At 33.8% G+C, this 27822-nt stretch overlaps 1 protein-coding gene across 1 annotated transcript; it reads left to right on the top strand.

The window, feature by feature from the left end:
• The first annotated feature begins 9305 nt into the window (after window positions 1-9305).
• LOC115439869 lies at window positions 9306-27180 on the top strand. Its single transcript, XM_030163911.2, has 4 exons — window positions 9306-9509; window positions 18344-18912; window positions 25763-25910; window positions 26968-27180. Exons 1-4 carry the CDS (start codon window positions 9338-9340, stop codon window positions 27153-27155), a joined length of 1077 nt encoding a protein of 358 aa, XP_030019771.2. The 5' UTR covers window positions 9306-9337; the 3' UTR covers window positions 27156-27180.
• The last annotated feature ends 642 nt before the right edge of the window (window positions 27181-27822 follow it).

The raw sequence follows: 27822 nt of genomic DNA, 5'->3' as shown, positions 1-27822 counted from the left end.
AACGTGTATAGTGTGTGTTTCGAACTTTGAGAGAATGTTTTTAGTTAGCAACACAATGTCGTCTTGAGCCTAGACCCAGAACAATTTATTGAGACGGTATATCCTGGTGGTGTATTAACTGCACTTTTGCGGTGCCACAGCAACGACAAGTATATTTCTTGGACGATCTGTCACACTCGGCGCTCAATATTTTTGGTTCGTACAATGCGCCGAACATTGTAAGTATCTTGTTATTAGCTCGATTATTTCAATTCCTACAAAACAAGTTTGACTGAATGCTAAATCAAATTAAAATCCACTGTTGCAGACAATGTATGGAGTCATCTTATGTCTTGAATGTTGCACAAAGATTCACATGTTTACTCAACTCCTACATTATATTTTAGGTTTCAAGGCTGGAATGAGTTTGTGGTGCCTGTTGGAGATCAGCTAATTGAGAGGTTCACATACAAGAACATGACATGACCCGACCAGCGCTGCAAGAAGTCATTCATTCACTTCAGCAGTATATAAGCGTGCTGTAGCTTCAAGTTCTTGTTTGTTTTTTGGAATGCCAAGAAAATATACTTACCTCTATTAAAAATATACATTGGATTTCATATTTCTTGTTTTATTTTTCTTATCCTCTGATAATTAACTATCAGGCTTATCAGGCTATGAAGTGAGTTTCTGGGTTCGATTTCCAGGCCAAACAATTATTTTCTCGATGTTTCAGATCCCAGGTAACTCATGTTGAGTTACCTGGGATCGGAATCCTCCAAAGAGGCTTGGCGTCTGGCATGCGGCCGGTCATAAAAACTAAGATGAATCTATTCTACAATATGGGTTGACGCCATATTGGACGAAGACACTGGTAGATGAAAATAAAGATTAAGTAATCCATGTAAAAAAATAAATCGTAAGTCAGAAAAATTAATACACAAAAGAACAGGTAGCATATGCTCAGTGGAAAAACTAATATTCCGCCATACTATCTAGAAGTTTTATTGGAATTTATTCTTATCAGATATGTTAGTACCTATCAGTTTCTTATAAGGACGACTAAAGCTAGGTTAAAATAATGTCCAATTATTGATTATAGCAATAACAAGTAGGTACTGCAATATTAAAGTTAATTAGGCACGTAGGTACTTTCTGCCGTACATTATTGCAGTCCATACTTAACCTCAAAATAACCGAGCTACAAAAATTCTGATCACTCCGAACTCCCATCGAATATCCAATTGTTTTCAATTTGTATAAGATTTAGGATATATTCCCTATAGTTTAGTGAAGGTTTTATACAGACGCAAGCGTAGCCCAACTTTCATACAAAAATGGGCATTCTCAAAGGACAATGCCCAAAACCAGGCTATCTTTGCGTCAGTCATGCGTCTTAACCAAATAACCATGTAAAATCATAATTTTAATTATTACTTCATTTGTATTTATTTCAGTCATGAGCAAAAAAAAAGTTGTTTAATTGTTGCAGTTCAAACACCGGATAATTTACTGCCAATATGGCGAATTGATACCAATTTATAACAAATTCCCCTTTTAAATGGAATAAAAAAGTTTATATGCACAATAAATGTGGTTGTACTTGAATCTATAATATATGGATTAAATATATTATTCATTAAACAAAAATATTGTTATAAAAAAAATATATTTTACTTAATAATTATGATCAAACTCCAAATAGCTGGTAAAAAAGATAAAATATTAATCCTTCTAAAAACAAACAAATGGCGATTTGTACTTGCATTGACAGAAATACTAAAGTCAGCTAAAACATGTCTGGACTTTATTTTTAATTAAATTAATATATGGGTACTGATTTTTATTACACTGGCAACTGAAATTAATGACATTTTGACACTTTAGATTTGTCTGAATGAAAATATTTTTTTGTGTTATTCTTATGTATTTTAATGTTGAGTCGAGAAATTCACTGTTTAGAAACCAGGTGTATAGTGTGTGTTCCGAACTTTGAGACGGAAGGCTTTTAGTTAGCAACACAATGTCGTCTAGACCCTAGACCCAGGACTGTTAATCGAGACGGCATATCCCGGCGGTGTATTAACTGCACCATTGCGATGCCACAGCAACGATAAGTACCTATATTTCTTAGACAAGCTATCCAGTTTGTAAGTTATGTAGATTATTATTAACCTACCCGCAATGTGGGAAAAATCTTGCAAAAACTAAAGAAAACAGTTTAACAATAATAATAATCTGAACATGTTTACTCAACTTCTACATTATATTTTAGGTTTCAAGGCTGGAATTAATTTGTGCTGCCTGCTGGAGATCAGTTAATAGAGAGGTTCACAGACAACAGCAACATGACATGATCCGACCAGCACTGCAAGAAGTCATTCACTCACTTCGGCAGTATTATAAGCGTGTTGCGGCCACATCAAGTTCTTGTTTGTTTTCTGGGAAGCCATATCTATCAAAAATACACATCTATATAAAAATATACATCGGATTTCGTATTTCTTGTTTTATTTTTCTTTTCCTATGATAAGTAACTATTAGCCTAATCAGGCTGTGAAGTTAGTTCCTGGGTTCCTGTTCGATTTCCAGGCCAAGCAAGATTTTATCTCGGTGTTTCTAACATGACTTGCCTGGGATCGGAATCCTCCAAAGGGGGTTGGCGTCAGGCATAAGGCCGGTCATAAAAACTAAGGTGAATCTATTCTACAATATGTGTTGACGCCATATTGAAATGAGATAATGGTAGGTGAAAATAAAAATTAAGTTAATCCACGTAATAGAATAAGTCATAAGTCAGAAAAATATGTACTTACACAAAGGATCGGGTAGTATATGCTCAGTGGAAAAACTAATATTCCGCTATACTATCTTAGAAGTTTTATTGGAGCTTCGTCTCATCAGATATGTTAATACCTATCAGTTTCTTATAAGGGCGATTAAAGCTAAGCGAAAAGAATGTCCAATAATTGTTTATAGCATTATCAAGTAGCTACTGCAATATTGAACTTAATTAGGCACGTAGGTAATTTCTACCGTACATTATTGCACTCCATACTTAACCTCAAAATAACCGAGTTATTAAAATTCTGATTACTCCGAACTCCCATCGAATATCCAATTGTTTTCAATTTGTATAAGATTTAGGATATATTCCCTATAGTTTAGTGAAGGTTTTGTACAGACGCAAGCGTAGCCCAACTTTCATACAAAAATGGGCATTCTCCTTTATACTTTAAAAAAATACTATTACAATCCGTGTTTTAGTTTCCATAAAATACACATAAACATATTATGTATTCATGAAATTTGGCACAAGCGTTTAGAAGACAAAATTTATGCAATCCTACACATACACAATATTACACATGCACTCATCGAATTAATATTATTTTTTGAAAGTCGATTAATTAATAGCTTTATACAAATAATGGTTTCGTCAAAAACCATCACATCCATTAAAAATATTAAAGTATATACCTACCTATTAAGTAGTAATAAAGAGAGATTCAAATAAAGCTAGTTTGATTTTTATTGTGGTTTTTTAAAATATAATTTTCTCCTGACTTTTCGAAAACTTTACAGCCTTCGTGGTCACGGGGCGCACTGAAGTGTTGGTCATCCGAAAAGTCAACATTACGATATCTACCTACATTATACAATTATCCAAAAAGAATTCGATGCCTAACATTCATTTGCGTAAATATAACATATCATTATAGAAAGTTAAGTATTTATTTACAATAAGATTTTCCGTTGTTTGAATGTATTTATGGTTTTTTAAATATGCAAAAAATAAAACGGCAGTTTTAATAATGAAAAAGTGTATTATTAGCTTTAAGTAACAAATAATATTTTATTTCCATAGTCCATAGTAAATATATTATATAAAAATAGCTATATATCTGATGTTTCGAATAATCTTAAAATCCAAAATATTCATTGTAATTTTGATTAAGTATATTAACAAGTCTAGGTAGGTAGATCATTTGTAGTAGTCCATCCGGATAGTTACCAGCACATTTTTTATGTACGAGCAATACAGTGACCCTAATGCACTTGATAGTAAGCAGAATTGGGTCTAGATAGAGTGTCAGTTGACAAGAGATGTCCCTCGTTAATCGGGATAATAGTACTGAGCAAACGCTATGGCTTCTTCTTTTGAAGAATATTGTAGCTAATGTTATTACCTAATGAGGACTTTAGAACTGTCCCAGGACATCTGTCAGCGTTGATCATATAGCGCCGTGCTTTGTAATTCGGTTGTCTGTCGGTTTCCTATTGTTTACGGCCAGCCATGACGTTTTCGACCGGGCAGTTGGTTTGATAGCCCAGTCATTCAATTATAAAAAACATGCTTTCCAAAATTAATTCTGGTGAGTTTAACATGAGATTAAATCCAGGCTATGCATCGTTATATGAAATATTTTATAAAGGTTTTAAAAAATACAAAAAATTAAGAGTTATATTGCCGCATGGCCGTGTTTGTTTTATCTGTAAAGGGGGGAAACCCCCCATATATTCCCTAGAAATGCTAGTTTCACCGTTCCTTACAACCACCTCATCTATGCCGGGTCGGCCCACAACATTTCCTCCACTCCCGTATCGCCATTCCAGAACATTCCCGCCCCATTGGCAAGCCTGCAAGTTGAGTGCCCCGCCCACAAGTTTATTTTATTCATATATACATCGAAATATATAAATGATATAATGCATCTGCTTAAACAATACCATAGGTACCTACACATTTCATAAAGTATGCCTTAAGTAGTTATCAATAAACGTTTACACCTGTCATAGGTAAACAATATTTGATCTCAAGCACATTGAAATACATTAAATTATGCACCTTAAACAATAGGTAACTGGCACTCACTGTAAAAGCAAACTTAACTTTAATTTGGGTGCACTTCTGTCATAATTTAACAATACTGCTCAACCGCGTCGCTGTCTTTGTTAAATGCCACTCAAAATACAAAGACAAAGCACTTAACATATTGCAACGTTCGAAGGCCGCAGATGATTACATTAGTCATTATGCACTACAAAGTAAAGCACAACGTAAGCGGCTTAATTAATTAAGCTAAATGGAACTGCAGGTGGGGAATATAATCCCCTGTAAGCCTTTCGCGAGGGTTTTAAAGTCTTTAGTTGTTACGTTATTTTTTACAATAACACTAACGAGTGGGCTAAATCTCTCCAACCCACCGCTCGCGTCCCGGGCATTTCCCGGGATCTCGTCGATACGAGCTCAAATTATTGCATTTAAAATGGACGCACTGACCCCCCCCGGCGGCCCCACTGAGGGGGGTTGGCAGAACATATTAAAACGAAACACTCCCTCTCCCGTTGGGTGGATTGCAGCTGTATTTTGCTGTTACACACGCGTCGATCAGTTTTGGGTTTACCTGTCTGAAACAACAAAGAGATTGCTTATGTTATTCGAGTTAAAATAAATTCATACGCGTTTACCTATTGCCGTATCTACGTATAGTCAATATATAGATAAATAAAATATTATTACTTTTTATTAAATTACTTGTGTCTACTATGATAACTAATAATCATACCATATCAGTCCCAATTACAGATATTGCCACATCATCTACGTCTTGCCAAAAACACAATAAAAAAGTACTACAATAGGTACTACGCAATAAGACGGCTACGCATTCAAAAACGAACAATGTTAAACAGGTTTCAAAACACTAATTTGTCACTGTCTTACATCTGGTGTCAAAAACAAAACATTGATTAATAAGCAATCACTAACAATGCTTATAAAAAAGTCTATGACTTTTGCTACAGAATAAGCCTTCGCAAATTATATTCGATATGTTATGCACATATAATACCTTGTTTGTAATACGAGCATGTTAATTGATGAGTGAAATTGCCCGATCATTGCCTCCCTGTGCTCCCCACAAGTAACCATGGCAACGCTAATAAGGGAAACGAAATAAAAACTCGCCAGCCATAACAATGCTATTATTTTCTTATCAATTAGGAATGTTTATTTCATAACTAGTGTTTGCGTGTGATGTTACTTCTTATATGAGACTATTGATGCGAATGTGTTTCTACACCTCTTTTACAATGTACCGGTAGAATAGTGATTTTTGGAAGTTGGAAAGATTAGTCATCTAATCCTCTACCGAAAATCTTGTTTTATTAAATCTACTGGTCCACGTTTATACTTATTACATGTAGGAAACAAGATACAAGATGCATTTATTTGTTAAACATGTGTAGGATATGCAAACGGATGTAACAAAAAAAAACATAGTGCGACTTATTTTACCATGGTAGGCGTACAAATATAGGCAAAAGTAAAGTAACTGAAAGTAAATTTAGACAATACTGATAACAATTATGTATTACTATTAAGATAAATTATATTTCGATTAAACAGTACAACAACTTAATAAAATTATTTTACCCAACGATAATATAAAATGTAACTAACTTTTTTAAAAGTCATCGCAACAACTTTTAGCGACAAATGACCTGCTTCAAGTAAGTCGTCAATAAGCCTTCTCCTCATTTGTCTGTATTTAAACAGTAAACGCAGAATAGATAATAGTACTGACGTACAGATCCCATTATTGAATTTTCCTGTACTCAGTGGATGTTAACACCCCGTCCCACGGGACGTTACTACTAAATACTAAGAGTATTAGCACCTACGCCCTCACGTGCCAAAGCTTTTAGGATTAGCTTAACCATGTTAAATGCACTACGCGCTATTCTCTTTACTAAATCACAGACATTTTACACAACATTTATCTACATATATAAAAATGAATTACTATTTCCCTTGGTCATGCCATCACGCGTGAACGGCTGGACCGATTTTACTATTTTTTTTTGTTGTGTTTGTTATTGTCAGGAGAAGGTTCTTATGAAACAAAAATTCAGAAAATTGCGCGGAAAATTAAAAATTTAAGAAAACTTAACGACAATATTAATTTTACATAACTGGGAGTGGTTTTAAATAACTGTTAGCGATCGACAGAATGCGCGCGTGCATACATAGTTAAGACAGGACAACGTCTGTCAGGTTAGCTAGTTCTTTATAAATCGTTCACGTGGTTACATAATTTGTTATGTATGTATTACATTATTAATTATATTTTTGACTGTAAATGTAAGAGACTGCGAAATCATACTTTACGCAGAGAAAAAAATTTATAGTACACTACTCTTTTTATTGATATTTTATCTTTCAGATTCGATACTGGAAACCCTAAGATCTAAGTATATAGCTTAAAAAGGTATAGCGATTAGTATTATTGACTTAAAAATCACTCTCTAAACAAATTTTAATAGCTACAAGTTTACTCAAGCGGTCATGAGGTTAAATGTACGTTTCTTCAGACACCTTTTACGAATTTTATACAAAATTGCACATTAATGACAACGAGTGTCGAAGGGAAAATCCCCTGTCCACGTATTATTGTCGCCGCGCCTTTTGTGCACTGCATCCGTTTGATTACCGTCGCAGGCAGCTTACACCATCAAGAAGAATATCCCTTTCTTAACGTGAAAATATTAATATGTCGTGTACATTTGTATATGTAATTGTATTATGAATGTATATGTCATTGGGATTTAGGAAGTCATTTCTAAAAGTACTGATCATATTCTTTAAGGGAAAATCCTGTAATGTTTCTAAATGCTTAGGTATTTTTTTTATTCTGGGATGGCACAACATTGTTATTACTTACAAAATAATAAGTATAGTTTTGAAAAAAAGCTATTTAACACAATTATTTAGTTCTTTTTAAATTAAGAGAAAGTTAATATCAATAAAGTATAATTTAGATATACTTTTTGATGAAATTGGTAGACGCGTAGGTCTTAAGTTAATAATCGATGTTTATAGATTTAAACTAAAATATGTAAGCGAATAAAATATTATACTAATTCAGTGGGTATAGTCAAATAAATATTTAAGTATTTATTTCATTTATTTATTTATTATACACCAAAAACAAAAACACGATTAAAAGCTATGAAGACAGAGAGAAAGTACAGTTGACGGTATTATTGCTTGAGTCATTCTCTTACAGACAACTATTAGATAGAATCAAAGAATGTAACTTAAAAGCACCGTGTAGGGCGTGCATGTTAAAAGTATATATAGTCTGTTCAGAAAAAGAGCCGTCGTGGCCTAAAAGTGAACTAACTTTCGATTTTTAGCAACACATCCCCGCCATTTGGTAAATGTTAAACTCATTGTCATGTCGTATTGCTTTATTATAAACTAGCTTCCGCCCACAGCTTCGCCCGCGTGGATTTCGGACTTCAAAAATGGAGGAGGTGCTCAATTTGTCGGGATGTTTTTTTAATGTATGGTGGTATGCGGGTGGTCCGATTGTCCGGTCATTTCCGTCATACATGATTTCTGTGTAGCTTTAACCATTAACGTTGCACACGCGACGGAAGCTTAAAAAATGCAGTAACTTCTCCCGTTTTCCTAACATTTCTGCTCTGCGCCTATTAATTGTAGCGTGATGAAAATTATACTATAACCAGCTCAGGAGTATGAAAAATAATTGTACCAAGTTTCGTTAAAACCCGTCGAGTAGTTTTTGTTTCTATAACGGTTAAACAGACATTCAGACAGGCAGACAGACAAAAATTTTACTAATTGCATTTTTGGCATCAGTATCGATCCCTAATCACCCCCTGATAGTTATTTTGGAAATATATATCACGTACAGAATTGACCTCTCTACAGATTTATTATAAGTATAGATGATCTTGCGTGTTGTTTTTGGGGATTTTTGTATAGAAACATACCGAAACTAAACAAAAGAGGTAGTTAAGCACAGTAGCGACCTCAAATCCCACGACGGATCTCTTTATAAACAGACTATAAATATATTTTTTTTATTTTCTCCGTTAATGCGTGATGACTTTCCTAGATAAATAGGCTGTTCAACGCTAAAAGAATTTTACAATACAAACACGTACTTAGTTCATAAAATTAGCGCGTTCAAACTAAACAAACTCTAGCTTTTCTATTATAGTATAGATATATACATATACAAAAATATGAATTATATTATGACAATAACTAGGACCTTTGTAACTATTTTCAAGCTCAAAGAGGAACATGATTATAAGGTAAAAGTGGTTAATGACTTTATATTCCTAATGCACAAATTCAATCCCACTGAAAAAAGTAAATATAATTTAATAAGTAAATAGAAAACAAACCATTATTCCTTCTAATAATTAAAAAGGTCATTAAAATTTAATAAACCTATAAAATATCCATTATAAAGCGTATAAAATCGGATATAGCATGAAAATTATACTGTTTTTCTTGCTGTATTTATATAAATTTGAAATGAAATCTTTGGACGAAGATAAAACTGAGTTTTGTACGAATCTTGATTGTGATGATCGAAGTGAAGTCAGTGTTTGTGGAATAAGGATTGACGGGAAAGGCTTTCGAGTTAAATATTTTAAAAACGAATGTGAACTCTTAAAATATGGATGTAAAGTCGATAATTCTAAAGGTAAAGTACATTTTATTGTGTTTTAACCTTCTATTTCTAACGTCGATTAGAAATAGAAGCCAATGAGTGATTATTTTATTGGAAAATTTTATTGTCGTTTTTAGTATTTTCCGTTATTTATTATTTATGTTTCTCACCGTTTAAATCTTCATTGGACTTCTACAAATAATTGAAAACCAAAATAAGTCAAATCGGTACAGCCGTTCTGGAGTTTTAGCTAGACTAACGAACAGCAATTATTTTTTATATATATTTATAATTAGTTATGATTTATAACTAAATACACAGACATATCTCGATACTTATTTCGTAAGTATTTGTAAATGTCGAGACAAATAGGTGTTTTATTTATTTAAATACAAACGATAACAGAATTACATTTTAAATTATCATTCCGGCGCCCATATTTTCTTTGCGCACCATGAAAAATCAAAATGCCGCCGTGGCGCAATAGTATTGCGGTACGTCAGTCGTGCTGAGGTGATAGGTCTTCGGTTTGATCTCCGGGACGGGCAGTGCGTGCTTGGATATGTGAAAATAAGAATTAGAACCTATTACTTAAACTTTGTAAACCGCTGTTGATAAACCTAGGCTCTAATGATTTTTTATGTTTACGCGAATGTTATACATTGAAAGAAAACTGCCAGACTTCAAAACACTGTCATCAGTTAATTTTATTAATTGTAAAATATAAGTAAATATTGTAACTGATTTTTAGGATGACCAACACCTCACTCCGCCCCGTGACTATGAAGGCTGTAAAGTCTTCGAAACGTCGGGAGAAAATGATAATATAAAAACCGCGTTAATATATTTCTATTTAAAACCTACGTTCTTTCCTAAGCTATTATTAATCAGCCTTTCATCTTAAAATATCGCTTTCTTAAAATCGCGCTGATCGCTTAATCCGATTACTAAAATATAAAAATATGCTAGTTAAATAAAGAAGCCGATAAAATGAGTAATCCGCTGAATAACAACCAGATTCATTTAGAAGCAAATATTGCTTAATATAACAGTGCTAATCTCCTTTAGATTTAGTCGGAAACAAGCTATTCGTGAACAATGAAGATGTCCTCAAGTTTAGTGCGTCAAAGGAAATTCAAGCCTTTACAAGATCAGACGCGGTGAGAGTAGCTCCCACAGACGTATCGCGGGATCTGCCTTTCCTGGAATTTAGGGGCTTTGACGTTGACGTATTCAGTATGGAAGGGATAAGAGCTTGTTATTATGTAGTATTAAGCAGACATTAAACAGTATAGTTAGTTAAGAACTCTGTATTTAGTACTTAAGTATATCGAAATAAAATTAGGTACTTGTTAAATTGAATCAGGAGGTAGGTAGGTTCTTACTTATTGAGACGGGGGTTTTAAAAAGTTGTTTACAGTTTACATTATTCTATACTTCTACCGAAGTTAATGTTTATTTGTAGACATAAGTCAGCTAAAGTTGGAACTAAGCGGTATTAATATTTAAGTTTCATAAACATTGTTGCTAAAATTATTTGTAAATTCGCCAAATACAGACTACTTTTTCCTTTTTTTGCTTTGAATGACGAGACGAGCTTGCCTTTCGCCTGGTGGTAAGCAATACAACCGCTCATAAACAGTAAAAACACCATCCAACACCTTGAATTACGATGTATTGTTTGGTATTCCACTGCACTGGCCACCCTGAGACATGAGTATGATGAGTTGATACAATGTTCTTCAAACAGGAACACAACAGTGCCTACACACTGCTGCTTAGCGGCAGAAATAGACATCGCGGTGGTACCCAGACGGACCCTCACATATATTCATTTAGAAATAAAATAAGCATGTTTCAAATGTGTTGTCTCGTCGCCACATTAGAGTGAGATGAGTCGGTATAATATGGTTGTTAGAAACAAAAGAAAATACATAACATACTTGGCCTTTAATTTATTGTTATCGTATTCGTTGCTATTTTCTGATTTCTTGGAACGCATCACTTATTTTGAAATAAAATATCTAAAGATAACAATCATTACTCTCGGCAAAGTAAACATTTCTGTAGAAAAAGCTTAGCTATTAAGGGGGATCAAAATACAAATATGTTTTGATGTCTGTTTCTTAGTATTGAAAAATGTTTTTCTTTGTTAATAGTAGATAAAATAATATTTTCTTGTAATTAGTCAACTTAAAGGAATAAAATAGTTGTTTTGACTGCTGTCTATTTCAAGAAAAAATATAAATGATTTTATTTAGAGCTATTTACTGGAAATATTGAACCGAGTCTAAAAAAATCAGTCATAACATCACCAGGGGAAACCTACGCAAGGGATACTGGAATCTCCCAGCTTAGCGACTGCAGGGCCCTGAGGAAAACGTAGAGGAAAGATAAGGAAACATCTTAGGATAGGAAAAGGGGAAAAGACTAGGATGTTCGCGAGCCCTTATAGGTCTCAATGTGAATTGGCACCCACGAGGTATACACGCTTAACTGTGTGCATATCGTACATTCAGTGTGGAGACAGCGCACAAGAATTGCCTCGGATGGAAGCTAATTACATTATCCCCTAATAGGTATATGCTTGTCGTCATCGAGTCATTTTAAATGGAACGCCAACGCCATCTTATGGCGTTCGACAGAATCTTCGCAACACAGCGCTATGAGGATGTCAGACGACTTCAAGAAGGCCGGAAAGCTAGTAGTCAATGATAATGACAAGCCTATGAAAAATTTGCAATGCAGCTGGTTTAAATCAAGTGGTCGAGTAATATTATTATTGGAGATTAGTGCTGTGGGTGCGTGGAGACTGTCTCGCGTTCCGTAGTAGTTTGTGTTGTTGGAATTTTAATTGTTTTGGGACAAAAACTACAACTACTAAAATCTGACTTCGGTTATTGTGATCCGACATATGCCCACGATACTTATTAGTAACAAAAATGTAGGACGATAACGAAAATACACCATACCTTCCGTTATAATTACATTTTATTAGCTTTTGCCCGCTGCTTCCCCCGCGTGAATGAGTTTTTCCGACATAAAAATCCCGCTATATATGTTCCCGAGATAAAAAGTTTTACCTTCCTGGGCCCTTATTCTGTATGATAGTGTAAACGCGTAACGCGGCCGTGTCATGTTATCTTCGAGAAATGTGCGTGGAATGGTATTCTGTAAGCCAAATTTCTATAGTCCTAAACATGGTGCGTTGTGTTACATGCTTGTTACGCACTGTTAAAATAACGTGCGGGATAGAGAATAAGGCCCCTGAGGTATTGAGCTATTTCCATACAAAATTTCATCGAAATACGTTTGGTAGTTTTGAGATTATCTGGGACTGGGAATTTTGTTTTGTAATAATAATTGTTTATAATGCGTATTAATGATTTTGAATGGCTTGAATTCTCGTTTAAGACAAGAAAAAAAGAGAAAATCTGATCTTGGAAACAAGCGACGAATAATATCGAGCAATAATACATATAGAATCCTCTTACAATACATTTGTACAATATTATTTAATAATTTAATTTGTTACATTATTTATTTCAAGTTACAGGAACACTTAAATAATTTAAAAAGTTGAATGCGTTGTCCTAGATAAGCGTTATTATTACGTATCTCTTTTAACAAAAACTAGCATTCCCGACAGACGTTGTTCTGCCTTATAAAGGAGACAAAATCCTCTCACCTAAGGACAGCGCCACTTACCGGGTCCAATTGTAAATCTATCCCATCCAGGGACGCACACGAAAACACAAAAAAATCATCAAAATCTGTCCTACGTTTCAGGAAGTATTCAGCGACATACATACGTACAGAAGAACTATTTTATTATTAACTACTAATACAAAAAAACGGTCTGCTAAATTCACATTCATGACGCGCGTCAAATTTTAAACGCGCAAACGTAAAATAGTCATAAAGAATTCTTAAATTTTCCATTTTTGTAAACAATTTTATAATTTGTCTTTCCTCAAGAACCTTTTACAAAATATTAGAAATCTAAAATAATATGAATGAATTAGTTTACGTGATCAAGTTATTGTGTGACCAAAGGAAAGGGATTACATACATACATACATAACATCACGCATTTATCCCCGAAGGGGTATGCAGAGGCGCAACTAGGGCACCCACTTTTCGCCAAGTATGTTCCGTCCCATGATGTGATAGGGGGCGAGCCTATCGCCATATCGGGCACAAATTCCAGACTCCGGGCTGATACTGAGCAGAAAAACCCAAATATCACTGCACGACCCGGGATTCGAACCCAGGACCTCAGAGCGCTATTGTACCGGACATGCAATACAACTACGCCACCGAGGCAGTCGGAAAGGGATTAGGGATTATTTTTTATGGTACATAGGGTACATACGGCGTTTAACCTTATCAGTCACTTTCTAATGAGTTTCAAAGTATGTAACAAAGAAAAAATGTACGCAAAGATTTTACAATAATTAATTAATGTTCTTATTCTAGGAAAAATTATATTTCAAATACAATAACAAAACTAACGTACACAATTCTAAACATTCAAAACCAAAACAGTGTACCTTCAACTAAATTCCCATGCAATTACAAATGAACCGTTGTTAATTGAAAGAGTTTGCGAAAGTAACTTCGAGCTGCAATTTTACACCGGTTCAAATGGAAACCCCTTGTCAACTGAAGGGGAAGTCAATTTAAAACTGCCTCGTGTTTGCTTAGTTCCACCGCTAAAGGGCAATTTTCCCTGTCGCATGCTATGCCATTTAAAAAATGAAACAGTTGTAAAATACCTGGAAATTATAACTACGAACTTCTAGTTAATTTAAATTTACGTCTAGTATAAGTATATGCAAAATTGTTCTAATGGAGACATTTTTATGACTATTGTATAGATTACCATACGGCCCGATGTTGTGTAATCTAAACATTATAACTGAAAATCTTGTAATCTTAGATACAACAAGGCTTCGTAAGATATTTTCCGTTAGAAATAAAAATATTCGCTGATCATTACAAATAAATAACTTCAAACACAAAGAAATAATTTAGAACATTTCAACGCACGAATCTTTTCGATTCTGACCATTTTAGTCCTTCAAATTATCGAACTGAGGATTGAAATATGACGTGGCGTTTTATAATCACTGACGTGGCTTTAACTATAGGAGCTACAGTGGCGGGTGTGAGGGAGGAAGTCTCTGACGTGGTCTTTAACTTATAGAACAGCACCTACACGCCATCTAGCCGAAAGAGTGCAAGGGAGAAAGTCACTGACGTGGTCTTTAACTTATAGAACAGTATCTATACAGGACACGCCATCCAGCAAAAACGGTAGGTAGAGATACAATTACTGAGTATTGAGAGCGGGAACAACCGAATCGAAAATAACTTTAGAATTTTTTATTGGAAACCACATTTTTTTGGATACTGAACATCAAACCCAAGACCACACAGTTCATAGTTACGCTACCACCACTCCACTGGGATAGATTTGTCATCATGGTATTATCGTTTGGCAGTTTCGATCGTAGCTAAACATGAGAGGAGAGGTTCGGCTCTATAATGAGACGCAAGCTCCTGCAGCGAGACAAATGATAATTTTAATCCGCAGTACATTACCTATAGTACAGTACTCCTCAATATGTTAGATATGAAGAGAGAGAATCAAGTCTGGTGCAATTCATCGACAAAAGGTCAATAAACCATTGTTCACTAAGTCAAAATACATTTGTAGTTATTAAAAAAAATGCACAATAAAAAAAACACTTCATGCAAATACAGAGGGAATTGTGCCTAAAAAGAAAAAGAAACAGGAGAAATTACAATAATAAATAATTTATATAATAGAATATTACATGATAGAACAGTTACAATGTACCTACTTAGTACTTAGTATTGATATTAATTAAAATATAGGATTGCAACACATTAATTACTAAACACAAGATAATTGATAACAAATTGATAGGGATCCGGTGCGTCAAAGCGTCTAATAAGCAGGAAATTGCTATGTGACAGGAGATTGTGTTGGTTTCTCATCGTATATACTATATACGTATATATATAAAATTAAACGTAATTGGCCTGATACGTAACTATTGCTTTGTCACAAGATTTGTTACAGGTGTCTTTAAATTATACAGAATATTCCGAATGTACTTTAATATCATGTAAAACATATTAGAAAAACCTATTTTTTCGGATTTTATGGTGGTTTATATATTTTAATTTTCTACCGACGTTTCGAAGACTGCAGCCTGCGTGGTCACGGGGGAAACTAAAGTGTTGGCCATCAAAGTAACAATATCTACATTTTAGAATTATACAACTTTGTAAAGTTTTGCTATTGGTGGTCAGATCTACGCAGAATGAGCTCTCAGTGTCCTGAAGTCTGCGATATAATCCGAAAAATAGTTTAATTTTAATGTCCTATATTCGTGTAAACATAATAAATCATAATATAATACATATCTCATCTAAATTGACATTACGAATAAATCTGAGATGGGTATATAGACGGCCTCAAACTCGCGGTTAACCATTTTAATTATCCCATACAATATTAATCGGTTTGTTTAGATACAGACTTAGCCTAATTTAAGTACTTCTTGCATTTATCGTCTGTACTTTTATGTAATTTAAATAAAGATTTTTTTTCCAACAGGGATACTTTTAGCTTTGACTCTATCCTGAAGTTTTTTTTTTCACTGACGGGATATTTACATAGGATTGACCCCATCCCCGACACTATGAGTTAAAGTCTAATATCCTACAACTTTAAAACATGTGTCTTTTAGTTTATAACACTCAAATCTATTTGTTTATCGCAAAAGATTTTGTTGATGCACCTACCTTATTCATCACTGCACCACCCTTACGTTGACTGATAAATAATGCCTACAGCATTAAGTCCATCTATGGACAACATTTAAAAACAAATGGCCGTGGATTAAAATTTTGAACGATAGCCTCACTCCGTATGCTATTAGGTGACGAATGTAAATTAGACGGTATACGTGCACTTCTACTAGCTAGCTAGTTCCGGCGATATTACAAATTTAAAAACAAAGCAAATAGCTGTGGAAATAAAAATTTTGGACGATAGCCTCGCTCTCTATGATGTTAGATGACGGATGTAAATTAGACGGTATGCATGCACTTGTAATTCTAGCTAGTTCCGGTGATATACACGTGAACTTAGTAAATAGATATTTAATATACTTGCTAAACTATTTTGTATGTGCACCTCTATCTATTCCTTCAGTCAGGTAAAGTCGTGTCGTATTGCATGCTAGAGTTTTGCTACTTATCAATTTGTATTTCCCAAGGCCTCGAGTATACGCCTGTAAGATGTACTTAGTTTTCGATCAGTGCAACTAATGTGTGAGACGGCTTAGAGTTGTTAACAAAGAGAAAGCTGTAAGTGCCGCCTGTACTTGCCTTTACACTGGCTACGTAGCAAGCCGTTTTCGCAATTATCATCTTTATTTGTTGTGTAATTCTGACGTGGTAATTTAAAAATATAACTAACTTCTGCCCGTGGACTTTCTTTTTCATATTACAATAACAATTTTATTTATTAAGAATTTTCATGCGATATTCATCTTTTTCATAGATTTTTTTTCCGCGAATTTTTTATCTTGACTCAATTACCTTTTGACGCATGAAGTTTTTAAAATGTGTAATCCTTAGAAACGAAAATATATAGGTGTAATTTATTTGTAAAAATGTATGGTTGAAAAAAAAATCAGCCAAAATAAAATTAAATCTTATTACGAATTACATCTCTTCAAACATGGAAGAAGGAAATATTATACAAAACATAAAAGAACGCAATACTGGCACCAAAATAAACAATGATTTTATCATTTCACATCAATATGCAAGTGACATTAAATATTATTCTCAGTATGCACATAAGAGCCTTGAGCACGAGACCCACACGGCTGATATTAAACCTTCACCCCGCTTCAATAAATCTCTCAAAGGGATCGGTTATTGTATATAAACTGCAACTCTCGGATATGTTCTGATCACTGCATCAAACATGCAAACAATATATTTTATAGGCAGTTTATTTTCCATTTTGACAATAAAATCTTATCTGAAGTTAGTATTAAACATGCAAAAGTTTGTAAAGATTTTTGGATAATTAGACTAGAAACTTACAGATTTAGATTTTTGCAACACCGATATACTATGTCCTGGATTAATTTTTCATTTCCCGCAAAATAATACAAGCTATACGGGCAAAGATCTTTTACAAAGGCGAAATAGCCATCCATATCTAGTCATAAAATAAATATTTGCAAATATCGCTTCCATATTTTTACAGTAAAAGTTTTTATTGAATTACCTCCAGCACTTAACGAACTAAATCGATTAGAGAGCTTCCCCAGGCAGAAAAAACCAGGTATAAAAATATTTTTTACCCTGTTTGATCGATGGAACCGTGAGGGCAATCCTTATGAAATAGTTTTATATTGAACAGACATATATCACAAATGCTTAAATATAACAAAAAACTGCTTTCTTTTTTTTTACTATAAGTACTATTTGCTTTTTTATTTAAGAATATTGGACGCATGTATAAAATATGTAGCACTCACAAATATCACGTGTTAGTAATAACGGGTTAGGTGTCGTCCATTAGGAACAAAAATGAGATTCATCTGTTTACGATTTTGTACATCGCCCGCTATTTGTATTCCATTTTGTCTACCAGACATAAATGTCTACGACTTTCAAATCAGAACCCCGATCAGCGCCAAATTTCGATACTGTTGCTAAATTAAGACTCAAAATACAAATTCTCTGAAATATCTTGCTTAATTGGATGTTATTTTTATTTGTTTGCAAATATTGAAGTGTTTTTTCAGCGTACGGGTTAATAAATTCAAATTATTGCGAGAAGTCGAATGGAAAATTAATAACGAATGATGGAGAAGAGCTAATGAAACCGGAATGCGATAAATACGACTGCGCCAATGAATCGGATAAGCTCCAAGTCTGTGGCATCAGGCAGGAAGGGAAGGGATTTAAAGTTAGACTGTTTCACAACGAATGTCAGCTTTGGAAATATAATTGCGAGAATAAACTTAAATATAACATAACTGATTACCACATTTGTAATGGATTGAGTATAACGGTTGAAAATAAACATGATACGGAATATAATGAAATAAAACAACTAATTGTAGTAGATGGTACAATTTTCAACAGGAATAATAACGTAAATGATACTATAGATAATTTCTTCGCTGCTACCCATGTATTTGATATGCCGATGCAAGAAGTTAAAGGGTTAAATGCGACAACTAGAAGGATGTTGTTGAATATAGCGGGTCCTGTGAAAGTGTTTAAACCTTGGATTACTATACCGAAGAACATAAGCGATGATTATTATCACCGGCCGACGTTGTCCTCGTGTTATCACAAATGTCCGATGGTAAGAATAAATAGTCTTTACTGTAAATAGGCAAGATCCGTTCAATACGAACCGTAAGTTGCGCGGCAAACTCGGTGTGTAGCATTTAACAAAGAGGAAATGGTTTTATAGTTTGATAGGTTTACAACGAATGTCAACTTATGAAATATAAGGCGCGTTGGGGTAAGATCGTAGGAGGTGTAACATCGTATAATTCAAATACCTCGCTATTGTGTTATAATTTTTGTTTTCGGACAACACTACCAGCGACCCCATCTTGTTCCCTACGTTCCACTAGTTCGCATGAGCGAATCCGTCAAGTAAATAATGTTTACGGTGCTAGCAAACAGAATATCGGTGTTTCGTCGTTCCCCGGCAGATCCGGATTAACCCCATGCAAGAATTTGCCTAATTTTAATTTAGTATTTACTGTTTTCAATTAATTTTGTAGTTATGTAGTATCATAAAAGAAATAAATCTTGTGACTTGTTTATTCAAATTTGTCGAAACACGTATATTCCCTGAGATCCGATCTTTACACATACAATTATTTGTCGTTAAAGAACGGATAAAAATCGTTCGATCTAGCACTTGTAAAATAATGCAAGTTTTTGTCAAAATTTATACAAGAAAACTTCTGAACTCAGTAATTATGTAATTTTTTTTAGCTCAGGTGAATGATCAATTTTGTTTATTTGTTATTTATTTTAACGTGTATGTACAATTTCTTCGAATATTTTTAAAAATATCTACACTGTCACTCAAGTGGGGTAAGATCGTATACCTAGAACTCTTAAAAAAACAAAGTTCGCTTCTAAAAATATCTTACGAAATTTATTAAATTTTTTGAATGTTTATAAATAACTATCTAGATCAGAATATACTCTTTTTATGGATTTTAGAATCCCTTTAACATAGACGGTTTTAGATAGTAGTCCGAACTATACCTGTGAAGGTCCTATCTTTCTCACACATTTCTAAAAGTATGGTACTTTTTTAAAGCCTTATAAAACATTAACTGTTATATTTAAGAAATCGAAAAAATTTATACCATTTAATATATTTAATAACATATAGCTAAGTTAATGATTCATTATGATAACTTCTATATAATTCTTGTAAAAAAATAATTCGAGAACACTGTTTAACACGTTGAAAAAGCGTCCGATTTAACCCCAACGCACCTTAATAGGGTACCGGACTCATTTTTGTTCTTTACTATTATCAAATATTTACCTAATATAAATTATAACATAGAAGGAATTATTAAAATCCGGTAAAAAATAAACAAGTTATAAGTCTTTGAATTTCGTTGGAAGGGGTAATTAACAAGAAGCAGAAAAGAGACGAAATACCCACATGTGACGTCATCGGGAATTATGACGAGTGCGAAAGAAAGAGATGAAGCGATATCCCCACATCGCGCCCACTTCTGCACATTACAATATTTTAAATATGAATTACTCGCTAATTTTTTAACCAATTTCTATGCAGTTTTCGCCGGAGTGCTTCTGTTTCGTATTATTAACCATTACATATAGAATAATGTACAAAATCAAGCATAGGCCGGTCCCCTATTGAATGAACTTTAATTTATTACAAGATTGTGTCATAGAATGTTAAAACTCCAAACAAATAATTTCCGAACTTTCTCGTCTCAATTGATTAAAAATAATTTAAATAAACACTCGGAACAATACTTTGTTTATAAAAAAAACTGCAATAGTCAATAAAATCAATTTACCTTCATTAATAGCAGTATCTAAAATAATCCTCAACTATTATTACAAGTCTATGTAAAATGGACTTACATTAATATATTTCAGTTTAAACATAGCGTTAGGTCAGTAGCGGCATCGTCTATTCTATTCTTGTATTTAGGTCTTAAACCTCCCGATCGATGGACATAAATTGAACTGGAATTTAAATATTTCAGTTCCCCATTCAAAGGCTTGCATGTCTCGCATGTGTCGGTGGCGTAGTTGTTGCACTCTACCGTTGGGTTTTGGGGTTCGATCCCCTGGTCGGATAGTGTTATTGCATTTTCTGCTTAGTATCAACCCGGAATTTGTGTTCGATATTACAATAAGGTTACCTCCTATCAAATGGTATGGTATAAGTATGGCGTAAAGTAAGGGCGTAATTAATTACTTTGTAATTAGTTTAGTAATTATAGTTACATGTAATCCTATATCTTGTAATTAGATTTAATGTAATCAGATTACATTCACATTATTGCAATCGTTAAAAGTTAATCGAGATTACATTCATTAGTACTTGCAATTACATTTGTGAGTGCTTTCCACGGATGTTGGTTTTTAAAAGCTAGTTGTCTAAAATCTAATTTCAAGTACTAATTACTATGTTGCGTAAATATAATAATCCGAATTTTCCAGAATCGTAATTAATAAAAACTATATTTTTGAAAATCTGCCTACTAAAACAAAAAAATTAACTGTATTTTGTATGTTATATATAATATCCTGCTATATTTCACCTTCTCAGAATGCGTACATACATAAATAAATTGGAAATAAAAGTATTCGTAATCAAAAAAGTAAATGATTACCAATAAGAATTACAAAAAAAATATTATTACCATTACGAATTAAAAATGTAATTGTAATCGTAATCCCAATTACATTTTGTAATCATAATCGTTTATTTTGTAATTCAATTACGTGTTGCCTAACTGGCTTAAAGTACCTATAAAACTTGCGTCTTTATTCACCCCATCTAGCATACAAGGTGTGGGTGTACATGTCGTGTCATACACTACTTAATATACATGGCTAGGAGCCGTGGACACAGTGTCTGTTATCTATTGCGTATGGAATTACGGATTGAAATTGGATACTGACAAAGATTGGATTGACAATGTAAGGTAGTGCCGTTGGGAGATAGTATGCGATCCATAGCCATGAATATAGGAGATGAGTTTATATTTTACTGTGAGGGATATAAAAATCAATAAACAAAACCTTTAAAATAAGGATAATATTATTATAATCAAAATTAATTATTGCACGCTACAAATATTTTGCACAAGTAGTTAGATAATTTAAATAAGGTATTTTCATTTTAAATTAGAAAAAATAATTTCGAAGCATTTTAGATATTTAATTTAAACTGGTCTTTGCTAGCAAGAAAGCAAGAAAGACGTGAACACGGTCTATAACTATCGGGCAGAATAGACAATAGCAATAATGTTCACCACACCAAATTAATATCCGCGAGTTTTAACACAAATATATTAGCCCAAAACGTTATTTATTTTATTTACTCACTTTATTGTACATCATAAAATAAAACTATTTTGCAGTCTTGAAATTCGAAAATGTTTAAGACACTGTGAACTTTTGCGTAGATCGGACCACTAATATGATTTTTTTTTTAAATTATATAATTGTAAAATATAGGTACATATTGTAACTTTGAATTTTCGGATGACCAACACCTCAGCCACCCTGTGACCACGAAGGCTGCAAAGTCTTCGAAATACGAGATAAAATTATAATATAAAAAGCCGCGACAAAATCTGCAAAATAATTTCATTTTAATGTCTAACGTTCGCGTAAATATTAGAAATCATTGTACATCATAAGTTAGATAAATGTATAAACACAATAGCCGCCCCGATAACCCGGATAATACGGCGGTCGCCCGGAAAGTGACCACTGACCATCGTACACAATGTGTTTAAACCCGGCATAGTGACACACGTCAGTGTGTCGCGTTCCAGGATTAGCCTGTGTATATCCGGTACTAACATGCCGGCATAATTGTGTCGACTGCCGAGGGGTAATCATCTCTCGTCAGTCGACATTCTATTGAACCACACTCCACTTACCATCAGGTCACTTTGTCACGGCTGTATAAAAAACTAAGATTATAAAAACACAGAAGTACAATTTGGCGATTTAATACTCTCCGCGATTTCTTAGATAACCTTTGAATGGATTGCAAAGGCGATTTGGTAGAGAGATGACGACTGATACGTTAAAAATATATAAAGAAAAATGATACACAATAAGTCACATAAGTGTCTGGAAATCTGAAAACTTCAAAACGATTCTACATAATGACTTGAATTGAAATTTACTTTTTTCTTTATCTAAATAAAGTCAACCATTTGAAATTTATTTAACTAAAGTAAAAACAATTTTTGATTAGGACGTAAAAGTTAAAAGGAATTTTAAAATTTTAAATTTGTTCAGCTACTTTTTGTCTAATTCGACAGATTAATAAATATATAAAATAAAATACTTTATTTATCACGTAGTCATTAAAAGTTGCACGTATGATACGTCAATACAATTTATAAGAATAATTATTATTATTTCTAAATATAATAATACTAGCTTTTGCTCGCGGCTTCGCCCGCGTGGAAGAGTTTTTCGGGATAAAAGTCCCGCTAAAATAAGTATCTGATTTAATTATATTTATGGCTCACTATATTGGTCATAGTAGCTTCTACATAAAAGGTAGATATATGCTGTCGCGGACTTTTATTTACAACTATTTAAGATAAAGAATCCTACCATACATCATCTTTGTTTAACTCCAACAGTTTAGGCAGCGTACGCCAAGATAGCAATTTTTTTCCGACTTATTTGATATGTTTCGTTATATAACGACCAAATTACACAAAATCATTATAAATTGTAGCCTATGTGTTATTCTGATGTATAACCAATATTACTATAAAGTTTCATCCAATTCCATTGAGTAATTTTTTCGTGAAAGAGGAACAAACATACATCCATCCTCACAAACTTTCGCATTTATAATATCAGGATAATACCTATATATACTTGGAATAAATCAATTAGAATTGTAAATATAAACAGTGTACAAAGCGTAGACGTGGCGGTTACTAATAACATGTCAAATCCAGACTGTCAGTATTTCAGATCACGCCATAATTAAACCGGAAGCCATTGCACAATAGCCGTGATCCGATAACTGTGCGCCAGATGGAAATGCATCAAAGGCACCCCGGGGAAGGTTCGCTGTAAACCAATTTACTAAAACGTGGTGTTACATTGTTATAAATATATATTCGTTAATGCCCGAGATGGCTTCATTGTTAACTTTGTACTCTCATCTGTTGTATGTGCAATATAACACATCGGTCAATAAGTCCCGAGCCTAATATATAAATTGCGCTGTTACGGATAAATACTACCGATTTTCAAAAATTACTGACCTCTATGTAACACATGTCAAAATTTCATAACCTTTTAACAATTTGTAAAAAAGTTACAGTGATTTTAGTGATGCTACTTTGAGTATGTCTAAAACAATTGAAGAAAAAGAATTTCGTGTGTTGTTTAAACATCGTTTTTCAATGGAAAAAAGTACCGTTAAAACAAAAGTTTGGCTCGATAAATGTTATGAGAACTCTGCTCCATCAAAAGCAACAGTTAAACGTTGGTTTGCTGAATTTAAACGTGGGCATACAGACACCAATGATGTTGAACGCTAAGGACGTCCAAATGAGGTTGTGATTCCAAATAACATAAAAAAGTACACGAAATCGTTTTGGAAGATCGTAAAATGATGTTACAGGAGATAGCCGACATTCTAAAGATATCAAAAGGCAATGCCTTTGTCATTTTGCAAGAACATTTGTCCATGAGAAAGCTCTGTTCAAAGTGAGTACCGCGTTTGCTCACCGTTGACCAAAAGCATCAACGTGTTGAAGACTCAGAGTGCTGTTTAGAGCTTTTAAGGCGAAATTAAACGGATTTTTTCTTCCAATATGTGATAACGGACGAAACCTGGATCCACCACTTCACTCCAGAGTCAAAACGGCAGTCAATTGAATGGATAGCAATCGATGAATGGCGTCCAAAGCGACCAGAAACACAAATGTCAGCTGGCAAGGTTATGGCTTCCGTGTTTTGGCATGCGCAAGTTATAATATTCATTGATTATCTTCAGAAGGGAGAAAGAATCAATAGCGAATATTATATAGCATAACTGGTGCGTCTGATGCATAAAACCGCGAAAAAACGGCTTTAAATGCAAAAGTCAAAAGTGCTTTCCCATCAAGACAATGTCAGTTCACACAGCGGTCGCCACAATGGCAAAACTGCATGAATTAAAGTTTGAGTTGAGGTCTCACCCAACATATTCGCTAGTTTTGGCTCCCAGCTTCTATTACCTGTTTGCTAAACTGAAAAAGATGCTTTCCGGAAAAAAAATTGGCCCAAATGGAGAAGTGATCGCTGAAACTGAAGTGTATTTTGAAGGGTTAGACAAATCGTTTTATAGGAAGGGTATAAAAATTTTAAAGATGGGCTGGATTGATTGTATCACTTTTGAAGGAGACTATCTTGAAGAATAAAAACGAATTATGTCAAAAAAAATTTTTTTTCTTACCTAGGCTCGGGACTTATTGACCGATGTAATAAAATGTCTGTAGATAAACGACTTAATTATAGGAATTATTATTATATAATTAAATATTGACATGTACCTTGACTTATCATATGTGCAACTATGTTCGCGTGATGAATAAAGCTTTTTTATTATTTTTTATTAGGATGTCTAGAAGAGATCGTTCTTAGCGATAAGACCGCCTACTGGTGCACGTTTTACTGTATTGTAAATGTAAAAACGTTCGATCTGTAATGTAATCAGTCAGAATCCAAATAGAAGTGTATACAACTTATTAAAATTAGGTGATACGTACATGTTATTTAGGTACAAAATAAATATAAAATATGTTGGTTAAAGTGAGGCAGACGATGTGGGAGTTGTTGTTAATATTAACAGTTAAATAGTTTTTTTTTTCATGTAACGAGAATATTATCTAGAAGTTAGACATTCAACTTAAAGCAATAGTGATATTTTTTGTTTCTAGAAATGTCCAGATACGTACGCTCCTGTGTGCGGTGTGCCGGGTATCGTGGCGCGCGAGCCCTCCATAATGTTCCAGAACCATTGTTTCATGGACGTGGCCCAATGCAAGATGCAGTGGGAAGATAAGAGTCCAACCGCCCTTAGCTCGTGTAAGTTTATGTAAAAAGTAGAAAACGCACGCGTGGAGCGCAGTTTATAACAAATATTAAATCATAAAGCTCTGAATGGTTTCAAAACTCCGATACTGACATAAAATGAGTAATTTTATTTTTATTTGATTAGTACTGCCAACGAAATAAATCTTAAAATACGATTTTTAAAAAATCTCGCATTAATTGCAATTCCAATAACTATTAAACCTAGTGTGTCGTGGTTGTCGTATAATACACAGAAATTTATGTGTCGACTCATAGCTGTCTTTGTTTTCTTTTTTTGCTTTGAATGACGAGACTGCCGTTTGCCTGATGGTAAGCGACACGACCGCCCTTAAACAGTAGAAACACCATCCAACACCTTGAATTACAAAGTATTGTTTGGTATTCCACTGCGCTCGTCATCCTGAGACATGAGACGTTAAGTCTAACAATGTAGAGCGTGATCAAAGCTTAGATTTCCATCAAAGGGTCACTTCGATCGGCCACTTACCATAACTGGCTACTTCAGAATAAAAGAACAACTCCGAACACGTGTCACTCTAACAGCATAGTAAATGCGTTGACCATTTTAAATCTTATGGCTAAAAGGCTTAAGACCCTTTGATGTACATTTGAATATTGCATTTTAATATCCATATAGTGTTTATTCATTGAAGTATAGGTCCTTGTATTGAACGTTCTTCCTTATTGATGCAAATGCTTTAGTTTTCCAGCATATCGTTATAAATATTTATAGGATTTTATAAGTAAATTTGTCTCCTGCTCAGTTTAGTGTCTGCGTTTAGTATGATGGCTCATCAGTCATCAGTCCCGGGTTCGATGCGAAGATAGATATAGTGCCAACTTATTATACAAGAAAAGTATGAATTAAATGAAAGTATGTATGAATGAGTATCGAGAATTAAAATAAATAGTATTATAAAATAATGAACATTTTTTTAAGTATCAAAAACAATGTTTTTTAGGGAGGAGTTTGAAATACTAATTTTTCACTTCCGTCAAAAGCAAAGCAAACTACGGATTAGTAACAGATACATATTTTGTGTTTCAGTTTACATCGAGTCTTCCTTTCTCTTTTGTCTTGGAGACGAGCTGAATGGTTTATACAGGTTCCTGCCACTAATCAGAACGCTACAACACATGGGACGGCTGAAGAAGAAGGGACACTTCAGATACAAACTCAAGAACATGAGATTCTTTAATAATTTACTCTCCAGAGAGCCGAAACTTATGGGCTGAATGTCAATAAAATATTTCTCAATCATCTATTCTTATAAAGAAAGTCAAAACCCTAATAAAAGTGAATGGATGGTCAACAAACTGTATTAGGCACCATTTTTCCAATATGGCGGTGTGAGCGGCAAATATCACTAAATAGAAATACTGAAAGAGCACATTCAAGTTTATAAAATCACAAGATTAAAACTCCCGGAAAAATTATCATTATTATTTTTTTAAACAAAATGAAGAAAACATAAATCCTATTTTTTGACCACCAAATTTCTACTACATCAACACTACCATTACCAACTTTACCAACTCATACATTACCAACCTTATCATAAACCGAATGAGGAAGATTAAAGCGTAAAAAGTGATTCGTCTAATGATCCAATAATAAATAAACACAATACATTTTGGTGTTAACTCATGCAAATATCGATGTACATTACACTAGCAGACGTTCAAGATTCCACGGATTATTATTAATATTTATTTGCTTCACAGAGCACACAGACGAAGCGTTATTAAATTTGTCACCTTGGTTCGTTATTTTATTTACGCGTAGCCTAGACGGACGGGAATCGTGCCTCACCGGCTGTAAAATAGATTAATACTCTTATATTATGTTGTAGGTACTTGTTTATCCAACTAATCTTTATGTATAATAAAACAGCCCAATCCA

Source organism: Manduca sexta, chromosome 14 (assembly GCF_014839805.1).
Source record: "Manduca sexta isolate Smith_Timp_Sample1 chromosome 14, JHU_Msex_v1.0, whole genome shotgun sequence".
Taxonomy (NCBI): Eukaryota; Metazoa; Arthropoda; class Insecta; order Lepidoptera; family Sphingidae; genus Manduca; species Manduca sexta.
Note: the sequence above shows the minus strand (reverse complement) of the source record. Positions and strands in the feature narration are given on the sequence as shown.